Here is an 18,660-nt window from a genome sequence, read left to right on the forward strand (position 1 = left end):
CGTTTTAATGCTGTTTTTAAAATAAACAAATAAAAAATATACTGTCTTCGGAATTCTCGATTTGATTTAGTACACTTACACGATTTCACATGAATTTCCATAATCTTTAAATGTTTCTCATAATAATATTTGTACCTCAAATAGAAAAACTGCTAAATGTTATTAATGTGCATATATACAAATGTACTGTATCTGTACAATTGAAAGTATAGACAATGGCATCTGAATTGCATTCGTTCGAAACTATTGTGTATGACAGACACTTAACTTCCATTGACACCTTCCGCGGAGTATATTTTTAAATGTCGAAATGTATTGTCTGTTCACATTTGACAAACTTGAATAGCAACCAGTGCGATTATTCGTATACCAAACATTTGATACGTGCAAATATTTTTTTTGCTGATAGTATAACCTGGATGGTTATATAATATAATATTATTCAGAATTTCACTGAAACAAGTGTCAATTATTTTTTCCTCTCCATATTTCATTATTTATTCTCCAGAAGGCAACAAGAAACCACTAAAGAAAAACTCGACTCAAAGAAACTTTATTCTAACTATGTACATAGTGAATACTAAAAATATTTTATATTGTAAAGTAAAGATGATAACAAGCAGAAACTCCTGCGTCTGGTTTATATCTACATAAAGGCATATTTTTAAATATTTAACAAATTTATAGCATGCTCATTTTTTAATAATCATTTATTATTATTCTATATACATGTATGTACATATATAGCGTGAATTGAAAGCAAGTATATACCGATTATAAAATAAATTGGTATTACATACATATATATATATATCGAATTAATATTAGAAATATAAATCATTAAAGATTACTCGATTGCGCTCTGATGCCGGTCTGGAAACTCTGAAGATTGTCATGTGCTGATCCCAAAACTTTACCGATTACCATATTCCCCTCTCGGGGTGTATTACGCAATTACAGAAACATGGATATAACTCGATTGTTAATCGCTATTCGAGTAACACGAACCAGATAAAGATAGCGGGATACGTCGTACCGCAAACAAAAGAACCTCAGTATGTAGGTTCGCAAGCATCAAAAAGTCAGACTTTCGCAAAAAACCATATACTCTGCCGTGATTCTTTTTCACCTGTGTTCAAGAGGCTGAACCTATTGATTTAACGAGTTGACAACCCGCATTGTCGACAGTTTTGTACCGACGGCGGTTGGCAAACACTTCGACGACGACCCGAATATATGTACACACGCTCGAATATAAGCGCGTGCGGTTTATATGGTGGCACCACCGTGTATGTTATAGTGCGGAAATCTTAGTTTATCTCGTATACCGTAGCCACCAGCCACTTTCCTTCCTGCCGGCAAATAGACACTAAAACTTATTTTATGTACAGTTGTAAAACCGAGGTCTGGGAACATGCCGCCATTTCGAAGTGTCATGTAAATAAGTAGGCGAGCGCGCGTAACGCAACAGTAAATGTCTAATAATTCGCACGGAACGACAAGATTTACGGTTGTTGAAAACTTACCCGGCAAACTGTTGACCGCGCCCGCGTTGCTCTCCACACACGACGACGTCTTACCACCCCCTCTAGAACTTGTCCCGTCCAGAGTTTGGCCTCCGAAGAAGGCTAGAAAAAAAATATACTCGTATATATAGGTATATGTATACACATAAAAAAACATATTCGAAATTTTCGTCGAAATCTTGAGCGGACGAAAAATAAGTTCCGCTTAGTATAATAAACCGTTGATGGAAGCGAAAAATGTAAACTGAATTATATTCAGGCAACTCCATTAAATACGACTGGGTCAGCTGTAAAAAAAGAATGTTTACAAAGGAAAGGATAATTTACTTAAAAAAAACTTTGGAAGCCTGAATTCATAATTCATCCTAGCAAAGAAGAGACGAGGATAGCAGGGAAAAATCTAATGGGCGAGTGGAACAACAAAAGAAAACAAGTGGAAAAAACTTTATCAGTTTTCTTCAAAAAGGAAAAAGGGAGAAGGGTGTGTTGAGCATTTACCAAAGTTACTTTTGATAAACAACTTTGCTTTCAATAAAAAGTAACACGCGAAACAATAGCAGATTGCCGTAGTAAGCGTCAATAAAATACTTCCACTGATAATGGGGATGAACTATAAATATTTCCGGGAAAGTGACAATAAAACAGAAACAATAAATTTTAGTACGTCATATAAATTTCACATACATATGTACAATAACTATAAAGTTCATCAAAATAAAAATTGAATTCCAATGCTTCCGTGAAACCATACATTTTACACGTAGTATTTACATACATATTTTATTTTATTTTATTTAACATATTAGCCACATTGACATTACAGAGAGCTCCAACGCATCACTGTGGCCAGTCAATTAATTACAACAATACAATACAACACAACATAACATCATCATAATAACAATAATACATCATATTAATAACAATAACAAAATAATAACGATAACATATCATCACATCTACAATTGTTGCAAACAATTATTGGCATTCCTCAACATCCACTCAACCAGATTAGCACAGTATATATTGAAGAGGTCAATTTCACCAGCAATCCGTTTGAGCAGATATATCGCCCTAGATATAGGAGCCGTTGCCAATATATTTGTGCGAGCCACAGGAGGAATAAACAAATCACGATTCCTCAGGTCCCTGAATTTACTAGGTGCATAAAATCTAAATTCATTAAGAACCTGAGGATTGTGTATTATCCCATTCAACAGCTTAAAAAAATACCTTCCTAGAAACATAATCCTACGAGACTCCAATGAGTTGAAACCCAACGCCCCTAATAGGAATGCACTAGGATATAGCCAAGGATAATAACCATACAGTTTCATATAAATATATCTGAGAAACCGTTTTTGGATTCTCTCAATCTTCAATGAATGAGTCATATGGGTAGGACTCCATATAATGGCAGAAAATTCTAGAATGCTAAGTACTAGAGATTCATAAAGAATTTTTGGCACCATTTAGAAATTACATATGTATATTAAATTTTAAATTTTGATGCAATTTTACATTTGAGCACAACAAATATCTTAAATTTACCATTTATAAATTATTTTAGCCATCAGTATATGTATGTAGTTTGGAAGTTGCGTTGATGCTAACCACCGAAAGATTCTCGGGTTCAAAACCCTAGGTTAGACTCGATTAAAGAAACATTATTATACAGTGCTGCTGGTCATACTTGAATATTTGTGACTCCAAATCAATTGTTTCCTATTGGAGTTTGCTATTTTATCTGATTTCATTGTTAAAACGGTTCCTCGTCAAATTGGTAAAACCATCCACCTACCATTGGTCGCCACTATTTGAATATATTTTAAAATTTATAATCTATAAACTTATATACATATGTAAAAGTTTAAAACCATAGTTGATTAAATGGTAAAATACATTTTTTAATAAAGAATAAAAAAATCAGTGAGCCACAAAAACCGAGGAAGAAGGTCAAACAAATATGTACATTACTTCAGAAAGCAATATTGTATGTAATGAGATAGTGTGAAAATGGTACTTTTCATTATTGTAACCTGTGAAGTTAAGTAGGGGCGGTAGAAAGGCGCATTTGGATAGCCAGTTGTCATCACGTCGATCTGACGGACAATTCCAATGTAATTTTTAATGATTAAATTCCTTTAGTTTCAGGCCGGAGACATTGACTTACTTCAATGAGAGCTAACCCCAGTATGTCGGTAAAATATCAAAGCGGTGGAATGATTGGAAGTGATTCAAAATCAGCTCACAAATATTGGACAGTTTCGGGAATTTCATCTTAATTTTCATTAGCTAAGTTAAATTTAAAAAAAAGGTTGTAAATGTAAAATTTCAACTAATTAGCTTCTAAGCATTTTTCTAATACTGTTTTTTAATGGGAGAACATCATATTATATTTGCTTCATCGAGCTTTGAATTGAAAATAATATATAAATAAAAAACAACAACAACGACCTTTAGTCCCGATAGCTTCCTAGTAATATAAATTTTATTTGAGTATATGTACGTGCTTTAACGTCACGTCTGCGGATGACACACGGTTTATACTATTGAAATCTCACTTTCTTTCAACTCAACGATGAATTCCTATGCAAATTGTTATATTTTATTTCAGTTTTATCGCATACGTATATTTAGTTTAACGACACGCCGCATCTGACGAATATAAAACCCGAATGGATATTAAAAGTGCACTCTTATTTTATAATCGGAATGAAACGGCGTCGGGAAATGCCGTTCAGGGTGAGTGGGGCCGTAGTGGGAAGCTGGGTGCGATTCCGTTCGGTAAACGGAAGGTCCCACCTTCTCCGTCGAGGTGTAAAATATTTTTGATGGTTGGTTTGGTTGTCACGGGAGTTGGGCTAGGGTTCGACTGGTTGACGTCATCATTTCGTTTGACCCGTGTTGGTGGGGTGGGTCCCTATCAGTCTTACGTGTAAAAACTGTATAACGAGCGCCGCATCACACGCCCTTACGTGAGCCGACTGCCCGATTCGATATTATTTACGAGGACCCCAGCTTTATGGGATCAGTTTTCTATTTGAGTTTTCTATCAATGCCCCACTCTACCGTGCCATCACGGCCACTACTCGGAAGTAATAAAAAATAAATTCAACCCCGCGCCCCGGGCACCGACACGTCGAATTTTTCGCGCGCGAAACTAAGCTGACGCCACTGCTGCTTCCACAGGCTGATTCCAATATTTACAAATACATATATATTTTCTTATCATTTAAAATTCATTAAATAAATAAAAATCAATATTCATGAACACTTCGAATTCATTTTTTTTTTTTTTTTATTGCACATAAACCCACTCTGTAATTTCTGTCATATATCGTACTACATTCATTCAGCATGTCAAACATTTGCACTATTTACGAAGTAATAAAGTTGTTTGGGGAAAGGTTTTGTTTACGGCCAACGGGACATGGTTTCACGATTGCCTTTTGGAGCGTTAAGACTGAAATATGGGAGTATATTATCATTTTAGTTTCAAAAATTATTGTCAAATAACCTCTAGCAAGATTCGAACAACGTGTATTGTACAATCATATAAATATATAATAATATGCTTAAATGGTTATTTGGTGACCTATGATGTTGCTGAGTTAATATGGTTACTTACTACTACATACATACATATGTACATATATATATTGTATATACATAATATTGTATATGTACATAGATACATAAATAATGTATTTTTTTAATATAATTTATGTTTTCCCATGATGCCATTACGAGTTGCCCTTGAGTGTGACACCTATGGTATTACACTTGTACATGTATAAATGTATAGATTATAGAATTTAAATCATACTCAATGGTGACAAATGATAGATAGGGTGGTTTTTCCAATTTGATAAGGAACCATTTCAACCATTTCAACTCTGATAGGAAACGAGTCACAAATATCTTACCAGCAGTACTGCAGAAATACTACGAAAAAATTCTTTCCAGTCGAGGTCAACCCAGAGCTTGAGCCCGGGAACCCCTTCTTGGTTAGCACGAATGCAACCATTGATGTATTGGTTATGTGAAAAGTATAAGAAGTATCAAGGGATTCTTGTGATATTTTTGCTATGATTTTTATTATATTTTCATTTTTTATACAATCGCGTTAAAAATCTGTTTTGTTTTTAGTTAATATTTGAAGGTAAGTTTTTATTACAAACAAAGAATTTAATTAAGTTCAATTATTTTTCCTATTCAAATACAAACTACATATGTACATACATATATTGAAATTTAAATACAATCATCACTCGTCTCTCGACGCTCCGTGAGAACGGACGTGCCGAAGACGTACTCTCTGTGCGAGCGCTCATAATACAGCGATACGCCATACCGTCAAAAAACCCACACCTTTTAACATACACCACAAACACCCCCCACAAAACGAACACCAAACGAACACATGTTGGCACCATGTGAGGATCCAACCTGAAAAAGCGAATTAAGAAGACACTGATAACTACAACCGAAGCTCCTCAACCAGGCTGCTCTCAGACCGCTCAGATGGAGACCGAGTGGCAGTTTCCAAAACATACGGCAAAGAACGTGAAAGATGTTGCTCCTGAATTTAAAATTCAGGAGAAAAACAAATTTGAAGGGCTCTTGGAAGTTTCCGATGTCCCCAGAAGCGGTGGAAGAATCCCGCCCATCATCATGACAGCTACTGGCACTCACGGCAGCATGATCGAGTCGATCAAGAAGTTTATAAAAGACTTCACAATGACTTACATTGGTCAAAATAATGTCAAGATACAATGTAAAAGTCTTGAAGACTTTAAAAAACTCCGGGATGGATTGACACCAGACCGACAATTCCATACCTTTTCCAGGAAGGAGGAAAAGGAAATAAAAAGTGTCGTACGTGGCTTGCCGAAATTGCCGGAAGCTGATATTAAAGATGACATCATCAGACAGGGATTCCCTGTAACCAAAGTCATACAGATGAAGACGAAGGAGCCTAGGAGCAACGCCACCGAGCTATACTTGGTGTTCTTCGAGCCATCGGTATCGGCAAAGAAGATTAAAGAAATCCGGTACATCTGTTACACAAAGGTCAGTGTCGTTAAATATACTAGTAAATCACAAAATATTACTCAATGTTTCAGATGCCAAGAATATGGACACGCTGCGAAAAACTGCAATCGGCAGGCCAAGTGCGTCAAATGTGCCGGCACTCACCTCACCGCACAATGCAATCAAGGAATAGTTACCCCTGCTGTCTGCTCAGGCTGTTCAGGATCTCACCCCGCTAACTTCAAAGACTGTCCAAAAAGACAGAGCTATCTGAAAATGCTGGAATCGAGGAAGAATCGAGCATCAATTGTCAAAGCCAACCCTTGGAAACTCCCAGTGGCGCAGCCACAAAATATCCCGGTCGTTAACGATCATAACTTCCCAAAGCTACCGACCATTAAAACTCCTTCACCAAATATCCCAAATATCCCTAAAAAACCCCACCAACCAACCAATCCCAACATTCAACCAACAACAGACCTAGCTTCCATGGCGTCTATGACGAAGATGTTGAAGATCCTCCAGGAGATTCGTGCCAAGGCCAGCGGTTGCACCGACAAACTAGAGCTGGCACTCATGCTTGTCGAATATCTCGATGTCTTTGATTAACGGGAGGCGCCTGAACATTCTAGCGTGGAATGCTCGTGGACTTAAGAATAAGATTGACGAACTAGAGTCGGCGATCGGTGAGTACTGTGTTGACATAGTTTTAATCTCCGAGACCTTCTTAAAACCTCATATCCGTATTAACCTACCTAACTTTAACTGCTATCGCGAAGACCGAGAACAGCATGGAGGGGGAGTTGCCATTTTTATAAAATCGTCAATTAAACATTGTCGCGTAATAACTCCGCCACTAAAAAATTTAGAACTAACTGCCATCGAACTAACAATTAACAACACCCGTCACATAGTAGCATCCGCTTACAATCCTCCCCAAAAACGATTATTGGCATCCGATCTTAACAAAATATTTAACATTGGTAGTTCGGTAGTGGTAGCTGGTGACTTTAATGCCAAACATCCGTTATGGAGTTGCGTAAACACTGACCAACAAGGCACAACTCTTTTTAAATACATTCAACTAACAGATACAATCTTACTTCATCCGGATACATACACACACTATCCCACAAATAACTCACAACCATCCACACTAGATCTTGTCCTCGTCAAAAACTGCCCAAAAATATCGACACCAAATGCCCTTCAAACCCTGTCGTCTGATCATCTCCCGATAATCTTCTCAATCGACAGGAAACCCGAGGAAATCATCAAGCATAGTTGGGATTACGGGAGAGCTAACTGGCGAGAGTTCAAGTCGTACATAATTGACCAAACCATTCTAACTTCTACCACACTCACAAACAAAACCGAAATCGACAGCTCCATAATACACCTAACGGAATCAATTACTCGATCCAAACACCTTCACATACCTAAGACACAATACATTGAACACAAATTAGAGATAACTGACTTTGTTGCAAATCTAATTAAAAGTAAAAATAAACTCCGTAAAATTTGGCAAACATCAAAAAATCCAGTATTGAAAACATTAATTAATAAGCTTACATATCAAATTAAAATTAGAATCAAAGAAATCAAAAATGAAGCTTGGTCTAAAAAATTAGAAAAATTGAGCTCAGTTGATGGCTCTCTATGGAAATTAGCTAAAGCGATTCGCAGGACAAAAAACTCGATTCCTCCATTAGATGATGCAGGAATCTCAGTGACGCGTGATTGCGACAAAGCAGAACTATTATCAAAATCCTTCCAAAAACATCACACACTCACACAACATTACAATCACATACCAACGCATAATAAAGTCAACCGGTCCATTAAAATCATCACAAAAACTCCCACTAACAGTACTAAAAATATAAAATTGGTGCATCCGTGTGAAATCCAAAATATAATACGTAATTTAAAAAATAAAAAGGCACCTGGGCGAGATTCAATAGATAACATCACAATCAAACAACTTCCATTTAAAGCTTTAGTCTCACTATCTAAAATATTCAACGCATGTTTACTCACCGGGTATTTCCCAGAATACTGGAAAACAGCCAACGTAATTCCCATACTTAAGCCCGATAAAAGCTCAAAAAACCCGGCCAATTATCGACCCATTAGCTTACTTTGCACGCTTTCAAAAATTCTGGAAAAAATAATATACACACGTTTACTTAAAGTCGTAAATAAGAAATTAATAAATGAACAATTTGGATTTCGCACTGGACATTCCACGACCCAACAACTAACAAGACTAACTGAACACGTGACGAAGAACTTTAATATGAAGAGAAGTACCGGAATGGTATGTCTCGACATAGAAAAGGCCTTCGACACGGTTTGGCACGATGGACTCATTCATAAGCTCCTTATTAACAAAATACCAAACTACCTAATTCTCATCATCAAATCGTACTTAACTCGTAGAAAGCTAGTGGTTAGCGTAAATAATGAATTATCGTCTCCAAAAATAATCGCAGCTGGCGTTCCGCAGGGGAGCTTGCTTGGCCCACTCTTGTTCTCCATATATATAAATGACATACCTATTCCAAAAAACTGTCACATAGCCCTATATGCAGATGATACAGCTTGCTTCACAATTAGCAAAAAACCAGACACTATTCTTAAAAATCTTGAATTTGCAATTAAAACAATGACTGAACACTTCACTAAGTGGAAAATTCAAATTAATCAAACCAAAACAGACGCCATATTCTTTAGTGTTAGAAAACATAAGCCAAGTTCAGATCTGAAAATCCCCTCTGGAGAAAGTCTGAAATGGCAGTCAGTAATAAAATATTTAGGAGTAACGTTTGATAAAAGAATGAGATGGGCACCTCACATTGAGGCAGCGAAATGCAAGGCGATGCGGGGTATATCCTCAATATATCCAATATTTAATCGCCATAGTTCTTTATCAACGCTAAATAAAATAAAATTATATCGCGCGCTCATATTACCATTATTAACCTATGCTTCACCTGTATGGAATAACGCCTCGAATACTAACCTTTCCAAGCTCCAAGTAATACAAAATAAATCCCTTAAAATAATTTATAATACACCCATATATACTAACCTGAAAAAACTGCATGCTATATATAATATTCCGTTTGTTACAGACATTACTAAAAAAAATTCATATCTGTGCTATCGTTGTGTCTGGACGTGTTAAATCGTTCGCATTCAACCATGGAGGATATTGTTACTATAAGCCAGACAATACTCGCGGACCTTTCAAAAAAAGGATCTGGTGCCAATGTCCTTACCAAGGACAGGGTGCGATACATCAGCGACGAAATTAAAAATATAGTATCCATCGCACGCGTCGCTTTTAATAACCTGGCCTCGCTAAAAATCGCTGTGGAGTCCCTCCAGACTATCCACACTGATGTCGGTGAAATAAAGAGGATGATGTGTCGTCCCTTTCCAGCAGCTCTGGCTCCAGCTGTTTTTGTTGAACCTACAACTCTGCAATCGGGCGAGGTAACATTACGAGAACTCTCCACACTGTCAACTGAATGTAACAATACTACAGTACATAAACAAACACCTGTCAGATGCCCGTATGACGTTATAGCGGCATCCTCTACCGTTTCACCTCCGCCTTATTCAGCTTCAACTTCACTCGCGTCTGCTTTAGCTTCAGCATCTACTCCTGGGTGTGCTACTGTTTCTGCTTCTACTGTTTCTGTTTCTGCTTCTCCTCCTTCTCCTATAAAACCTGCGAAATCTTACAGTCAGGTCGCAGCGCTATCTTCTACTGCTTCACCTCTGCCATCTTCATCTTCAGCTACACTTACATCAGCTTCTGCTTCAACATCTGATTATGTTCCTGTCTCTTGTGCTCCTGCTTCTGCTTCTACTGTAGATCCTTCAAATTCGTTCAGTCAGGTCGCTGGGACTTCTTCCGGGAGACTGCCATACACTCGTGGATCTGGAGCACCTGATAAAACTTTACAGGTGGCCACTATTCCGAAATTGAAGAATGTACACGTTTTTAATTTGGCAAATAACTGCACTTGTGATACTGTGAAACAGTTCATATTAAATAAAATTAAAAATAAAAGAATCAACGTTTCTCAGGTTGCTAAAACTGACATGTGCTCGTCATTTAAAATTAGTGTAGATACTGAAACTTTTAATATAATTATCAATCCTGAATTTTGGCCTATGGGTACTGGCATAAGAGAATGGTTATTTCTCAAAAAAATCTCTTCGAAACCGATTGCCCAAACCCGTGACCCGTAACATTAAACTTTATTATCAAAATGTGCGGGGTTTAAATACAAAACTCAAGGAATTCTACAACAACGCCGCTTCTAGATCTATTGACGTCCTTGCTATTACTGAAACATGGCTAAACTCATCTGTACATGATGCCGAAGTACTTGACAGCAGTTTCAATATATATCGCCATGATAGATCTGCCAGAGGTGGTGGTGTTCTTCTAGCAGTTAAAAATACAAATATTATTTCGGTTGAAAGACTTTGTCATCTTGAGGACATTCATGAATGTGTATGGCTAAAACTAAGATTTGTTAACATTCCTTTTTTTATATACATATGTACTATTTATTTTCCACCAAGATCTCCACCAAATATTTATAAGCGATTTTTTGATTTAATTATATCTAATTATTCACATTTAAGTAATGGTCGCATTTTTATATCTGGAGATTTTAATCTGAATTCTTCTAACTGTTTTCCTGATGACCTTAATTTTTTTATATCTTTATTCAACTTAAAACAAATTAATACTATTCGAAACTATTTTAATAATTCCATGTTGGATTTTCTATTAACAAATTTAGATTGTCAGAATATTATTATTTCAAATTCAGTTGATTCCTTGGTTCCTGAAGACAGCTATCATCCTGCTCTTGATATTCATTTAAAATTAACTATAACTTATTCCTCACTTCGTTTAATAAATAACTGTCTTAATACCTCTGTCCTAAATGGATGGTTATTTACAAATGTTGATTTCAAATATTTAAATGATATTCTTTGTAATTGTCAATGGGAGCGAGTTTTTGAGTGCAAAGATGTTAATTTGGCCCTCTCTAATTTCTATGACATTATATATTCTATTTTTAATGATTGTTTTCGGTTGAAAGGATTAGTGACGAGTAAAAGGATTTATCCGCCTTGGTTTACTAAAGAAATTATTAATCTCTTAAAAAGTAAATATCAAACACATAAACTCTGGAAGAAATCGAGCAATCCTCTTATCTTAAATAATTTCCGTATTTTACGTACGGAAATTAAGAAATTAATTAATAATGCATATAATGTTTATGTAGCTGATTGTGAAAGTTCCATAGTTAAAAACCCTAAGAAATTCTGGAACTTCATTAATTCTAAACGTGTAAATCGTGTAAAGTCGACCATTATGTACAATGATTCCGGATTGTTAGAGGGTGATCAAAACATTGCTAATGGATTTGCCGACTTTTTTAAATCAGTTTTCAATAATCCTACTGATTCCATGGAACCTACCAATGACTCGGAATTTACTTTCCCCACTTTAGCGATTAATCATCTTGACTCTTCCGATCTGAAATATGGCTTTCTAAAGTTAAAAAATATTTATTCTTCCGGTCCTGACTCCATCCCTAATTACATCCTAAAAGGATGTGAGGTTAGTCTCTTAGAACCTTTAAAATTCATTTTTAATTTAATTCTAAGGAACTCTTCATTCCCCAATTTATGGAAATGCTCTAAAGTAACTCCTATTCATAAGAAGGACGATAAATCTTGTGTAAGGAACTACAGACCAATAACTATCTTGTCAGCGCCAGCCAAAATGTTTGAGGTAATATTACACAGATACATTTTTAATCACTTTCAAAGTATGCTCATTGATCAGCAGCATGGCTTTCGTCCGGCCAGATCAGCCATTACCAACTTGTTATGTTTCTCTAATGACATAACCAGCACTTTGGATTGTAATAATCAAATGGATGTAATATATACTGATTTTGAGAAGGCGTTTGATAAAGTTGATCATAAAATTTTGGTTAGTAAATTAAGTTTTATTGGATTTACTTATAATCTTGTTGGTCTTTTTATTTCTTATTTACAGGATCGACGTCAATTCGTTAAGTTTGGGAGTTGCTTTTCTTATGAGTATGTTGCCACTTCTGGGATTCCCCAAGGATCAAATCTTGGCCCTTTATTATTCCTAATATTTATCAACGATATTCAATCTTCTATTCACCATTCTAAATTTTTATTATATGCGGATGACTTAAAAATCTATAAGAGAATAATTGATTTACCTGACGCTCTTTATTTGCAAGAGGATTTGAATTCTATTTATGAATGGGCTAATGTTAATAAACTTCCCTTCAATATCCTAAAGTGTCGGGTCATTTCTTACTCTCGTTCTCGTTCTCCTATTAAATATCCGTATAAATTTCATGATTCTCTTCTTCAGAGAGAATTATTTATATCTGATCTGGGAATAGTCTTCGAAAATAGTTGGAGTTTCAACATTCACATTGAGAATATCTGTGATAGGGCAACGAAAATCCTTGGATTCGTAATCCGTAATTCGTCCGAACTAGGGCTCACTGCCATTCGTCTCTTATATTGTACATTAGTTCGCAGTGTGCTCGAGTTTGGCTCCATTATATGGTCTCCCTATCAACTTCGTTACTCTCTAATGTTGGAACGAGTCCAAAGGAAATTCCTTAGATTTTTATATCTGAAGACATTTGGATTTTATCCATATCTGTTCCCTAGTGCCTTTGTCTTGGGATCTTTGGGTTTCAACTCCCTGGCAAAGAGAAGAGATTTATTTCTTGGGAAACATTTCGTAAAATTACTTAGAGGAGAGATTCACAATCCCACTATCCTGGAGAAACTAAAATTCTGGGCCCCGGAAAATCGTAGAGTTTTAAGAAAACATGATATATTTTTACCAATTAGGGCTAAATCAAACGTGCTCATGAACTCCCCCCTCTCGAGAGCTGTTCGACTCCTTAACTTACTGGCACATTACTTGGACCTATTCGATGCCAGTTATGTTGAGTTGGTGGAACACATCCTAAATAGCACGATATAAATTTTTCAATCTTATTTCTTTGTTTTTATTTTGTGTACATATTTTTTACTTGATTTTTATTATTTTTTTATGATGTTTTTTTTTTATTTATGATTTTTATTATTTTCTTATGTTTTTTTTTATTTAATATTTTTATTATTTTTTTTATGATGTTTTTTTTGTAATTTTTATGATTTTTATTATTTGTATTAAAATCACATTGACGCTTTGGGGCAACCTGTCAAGTCTCTGTGGTATTGATTTTTTAAAATAAATAAATAAATAAATAAACTAACCAGTAGATTCTATGAAAGAATCACTAATAACCATACTAACACACTTGTGAAGAGTCTCGGTGATTACAACAAAATGTCTATACCCTTCAGGTATAAACACAGATTACCTAAACACAATCTGCTTTAGGTCTTCGACTTTAGATAGTCTTTAATTAATATTATGTATTAGATGTATTATGAACATTTATAAGGATTGTAAAAAGGTTTTTGAGCTCTTTTTCCTATTATGCTTTAGATTAACATTAGAATAATATAATACTGTGATTACTAACCAAATTAAATTAAAATTGTAAATAGAAAATGATCAGTAGATCAGTAGCTATTAAAATAGATATAAGATGTATTGTGAACATAATTTCGTAATAATAAAAAGCATTTAAAAATCAAAAAATCAAATACAATCATCCTTTACGCGCATTATTTGCCATAAGTAACTCAAGTATTGGCGTAGATAGTCGTAACGTAAATGCGTAAAGGGGAAACCAACGCGATCGTATGATAGTTTTGAGATGTGTTTTCATTTTTTTTACGGTTTTGCTTTCCAGGAAAAGAACCATCATGTACGTTTAACCCATTGTGATTGGACGATTATTTATAAAATTCAATTATAATTGAAAATAATCGGACATTGAGACACGTAACAAAAATTCCATATGAAAAGCCTAATAAAAAACTAAACATGATACAAAATCATATATGTATTATAACATTCTATGTCAAAATGTATAAAGATAAAAAATAGTGTGTTTAAAAAAATGATAAAAAATATACAATGTGCTTTTTACTCTGTAATGACGACACGACATGAAAATGTGTCTAGCCTAGAGCTTCTTTTTTTTACTTTATCGGGTTTTGTTTTTTTTTTTTTGCGAAAATGCATTACTTTATGAACGGAAAATATCATAGAATTTTTACATTGATTGTGAAAACTTATAGAAATTTCCAGTACTTACATACATATTTACATACGTATGTAAATAATAAACATAATTTCAATTTCCTTTTTTTATTTACTTTCGAGTCTATCACGTGTACCACTCGAATGAAATCATTTGTCAACACATTTGTGCGAATATTTATCATTCTGTAATTTAAAATTTCTGGAGCACCACAATATTTAAACAGAATCTCGCTCGCTGGTCTAGAATTTCGTTTCGAATTAAACACACGTGTGTACACGTGATCGGTAAATACGTTTCCGTACACGCGACGCTAAATCAAATGGGAAAATTCTCGTTGCTCTAATTCGGTCAGACGTTACTACGTAGTTTATAATTCTATATTTACATACCTCATCGCAACCATAGTAACAAACGTTAGTTTTATTCTTCGCTAAAATATCACTCGATTATTAATTTACGACAGGCCAGAAAATACATGTCAATATTTCATACATATCTGAACAGTCCGAGACCAAATACTATTTTATCATAACCGACCGAGAAAATATTCAATCGAGGAAAATAAACGCACGCCGAGTAAAAATCCTCTTAGTGATTCTGCGAGCCCAACGGACTTCCCCCTATCCAGCATAAATTGTACTTCCTTTTTTTATTATTTGCAAACATCCAATATCCTCGAGGTTGCCGTTTCATTTTGCTTGCCAGAAACCGCCGTTTTTATTACGCTCTTAAGGATTTTTCGGGTCTCGAGAATATGATTAGTAGCGACAATGGAGCGGGGGTGTAATGCATTCTTTTGGAGGAAATTTTCATATGCGGTGAATTCATATTTTTTCCTCTCTTGTACAACCTTCCTTTTTAATTCAAGTTCATATTTCGCTTTTAATTACACCATTCACGTCGTAATTAATTTCAATTAAATATAATTGTATTAAAATATTCCGGTCGTGAATTTCGAGTACATTTCTTTAGTATTAATAAGTGATATAACTTTGTTGATATAAAATTAGAGGCATATATGAGCACACCAAAGCATACATACATACAGCGGTAAAGGAAAGTGCGGTGTTATTAAGGATTGGCGTCAAAATTGACGCAATAAAAGGATAGAGGGTTATGTGGGTCCTGCCAGATTATACAGGCAAACTTTTCGCATAGCGGTTCACTAGTGAAAGATATAAATTCATTTAATTATCTGAAAAAACGCGGTCACGAGAAATACGGAGAGATTTCGGGGAAAAATGTGGTCGCGATAAGTCTCGATCTGGTAATTAGCCCAGTGGTGAGAAAAGCCATCGCCAGAAAAAACGGGGTATCAAATGTGCTCAATCTTGAAACAATCTCGAAATTTATATACCTACTAGTGGCCTGTGTGCACTCGGTAAAATATCGCAATGGAACTTATTAATATCGCAATGGAATTTATTAATATCGCAAATATCGGATCAACGGAATTTATTAATAATTTAAAATTTAATAATTTTTCTTAAAAAAAAAAGTATTTAAAATTTATTCTTTTGTTTTTGACAGCCGATCATGTGAACGAAGTGATATGCTGCGTCTCTTTCCACGATATACGATTCCAAGGGAAAGAAAGAGAGTTCGAGCATGGTGAGTGAGTAATTCGTAATGAAATTACATAAGAATATTGAAGGGAGTTTGTCAAAGATCTGTCCTCTCACCACTATTGTTTAATTTGTATTCCGAAAATATTACTGATGAGGGGTTGCAAGACATGGATTCCGGAATTGAAATAAATTGTATGATCATCACTAATATTCGGTATGCGGATGACACTGTGCTACATAAACACACTAACTTGCGAGAAATGGGTAAAAGAATTTGCTGCAACCGTTTCAAAGAAAATCAGATAAATTGACAAACTCTGATGGGAAACGATCGACCTGAAGCTATGTACATATCCAAGGCTTAGTCAGCAGCAAAAGGTAGAATTAAGCCCGTGACCACTTTGTTTGATAACATTATATGCTAACCACTAATTTCTTAATTATAATCTACAAATTTATATACGTACAAGTTTAATACCATACAAGTCTTTCACGGGCAACCCGAAAATATCAAAATGGGAAAATATAAAACGGGTCCGCCTATGTCACTTTCCCAAATTGGTTGGTTTAATTGGTTGGCAAAATTGCATGATGCAATGATGAAAAAAATTCGCCGATAATTTATGCAAGTTTGAGCTGACAAATCCCCCCAGACAATTACTAAAGTATTTATGACTTGCAACCAACATTAAATGCAATTGTTGTGCATAGTGGGGTTCGCATTGAATGTCAGAAAAACAAAGTGGATGATATGTATTCAGTGATTCAGAAAACATGTCAACGTACTCAAAAATTTGAAAAGGCGCAAATTAGAGTATCTTGGACATGTGATGCGGAACCAGAAATATGATCTCCAGCGCCTGGACAGAGTACAGATGGGAGATCAAGTCGTAGGCAAAGTTTTAGGACAGGACACGTGAAGAAGAAGATTACATGAAATCGAATAAAAAATAAGCATGTACATATGTAATTGAAAATCAAATATGCGTTCGAGAAGCGAAGGATTCCAGCGATTCCTCACTTATGAAATACATAGAGATTTGAAACGGAGATAATCCCCCGATCGCAGAGCTTTTAAGCAGGCCTCCTCGACTATAAATAACGGCTTAAGTCTTCCGTCGGAATCGCCACAACCTCTGCACGGGCGAACTAAATTATTGTTAACCTTTAATCCGACTCACTCTACCGGTTGCCGATCGGAGAGAGTCCGACCAGCCTCCCTGCGATCCGGCTGCTCCGTCCAAACTTTCATCCCTTAGGTTTCCCATTCCAGGAGAGGAAACCTCCCCTTCCTCGAAAGCCCATTTAACCTTTTTTCCCTAGTAAATTCGTCCTTTTTATATGCATGCGTATCTGAAACCAGCGATTTTGCATTATTTATGCGTTAAGTTAAAAATATGTTTAACATTCATGGGTTTATCGGTTGCGTCAATATTATGTTAAAATTGCCCTTCAATTTTTATCGCCCGTCTTCTTGTCTAATCGAAATATCACCTTTAAAACGACCATAATAAACATCCGTGATTTATATTTTATTATTATATAAGTATACATATTTTATTATAATAATTTCACACTGATGTAACTTTGATCATTTTGAAAGTATTACTGCACATTTAAACCGAATCGGAAACAGGTTTATGGTCGCTTAAGAGGCAATTTTGATTTACTTAAAAAGAATTTCATTCAATAAAGCCATAAAAATTGATTTACCTTTCTAAAGGTTCTTTAATAATGTCAAATAACCTTTTTATTCCATACATACATACATACATATAATTTATCTAATATATAATTTTGAAAGAGACTTTGCATACATATATGCATATATGTAACATTGGATAGTTGGTTGGAAACATCATATTCGTTTTTTTTTCGATTCGCCTTCACGCCGGGGGCGAAGGCCCCGGAGGGTGCTGGGGGGGCCGCCGGATTCTGGTATACATATAATTTCGAAAAAGACTTTGTATATATGTTTTTTTGTTCGTGACAGTTAATTTAATATAAAAAAACAAATGGATATTCAAAAAAATTTATATAAAATAAAACTATTCAAATAAATTTAATAAAATGTTTACTATTAGATTAGTCATGTTTAAACGGTTTATATTACAAATACCGAGCGAAGTCGGGTATAACCACTAGTATAGAATAAATGCGTTTTTTTATCTTGAAACAAAGGATGAATTTTTCAAAAGATATTGATATTTTTTGGGGATGCTATATGTACATATGTACTTCCAGTTTCAGAGTACAATCTAT

General features: G+C 35.1%; 1 protein-coding gene across 1 annotated transcript; it reads left to right on the top strand.

Moving 5' to 3' along the window:
• The first annotated feature begins 9,995 nt into the window (after positions 1 to 9,995).
• On the top strand, positions 9,996 to 17,318 carry LOC143912347 (uncharacterized). The gene is made up of 6 exons (XM_077431631.1): positions 9,996 to 10,243; positions 10,322 to 10,667; positions 15,963 to 16,097; positions 16,418 to 16,441; positions 16,485 to 16,612; positions 17,168 to 17,318. The coding sequence occupies exons 1-6, from the start codon at positions 9,996 to 9,998 to the stop codon at positions 17,316 to 17,318; spliced, it is 1,032 nt and encodes a 343-aa protein (XP_077287757.1).
• Positions 17,319 to 18,660: the final 1,342 nt, after the last annotated feature.

Source organism: Arctopsyche grandis, chromosome 5 (genome assembly GCF_051622035.1).
Source record: "Arctopsyche grandis isolate Sample6627 chromosome 5, ASM5162203v2, whole genome shotgun sequence".
NCBI classification, from domain to species: Eukaryota; Metazoa; Arthropoda; class Insecta; order Trichoptera; family Hydropsychidae; genus Arctopsyche; species Arctopsyche grandis.

Bases quoted from the DNA above. Each gene is read 5' to 3' on its own strand.
- LOC143912347 (XM_077431631.1), top strand. From the start codon at position 9,996: ATGTGTCGTCCCTTTCCAGCAGCTCTGGCTCCAGCTGTTTTTGTTGAA. The intron at 10,244-10,321 runs GTGTGCTACTGT...GAAATCTTACAG, and splicing joins GCTTCAGCATCTACTCCTGG to TCAGGTCGCAGCGCTATCTT. The intron at 16,613-17,167 runs GTATGCGGATGA...TCAGTGATTCAG, and splicing joins ATGATCATCACTAATATTCG to AAAACATGTCAACGTACTCA.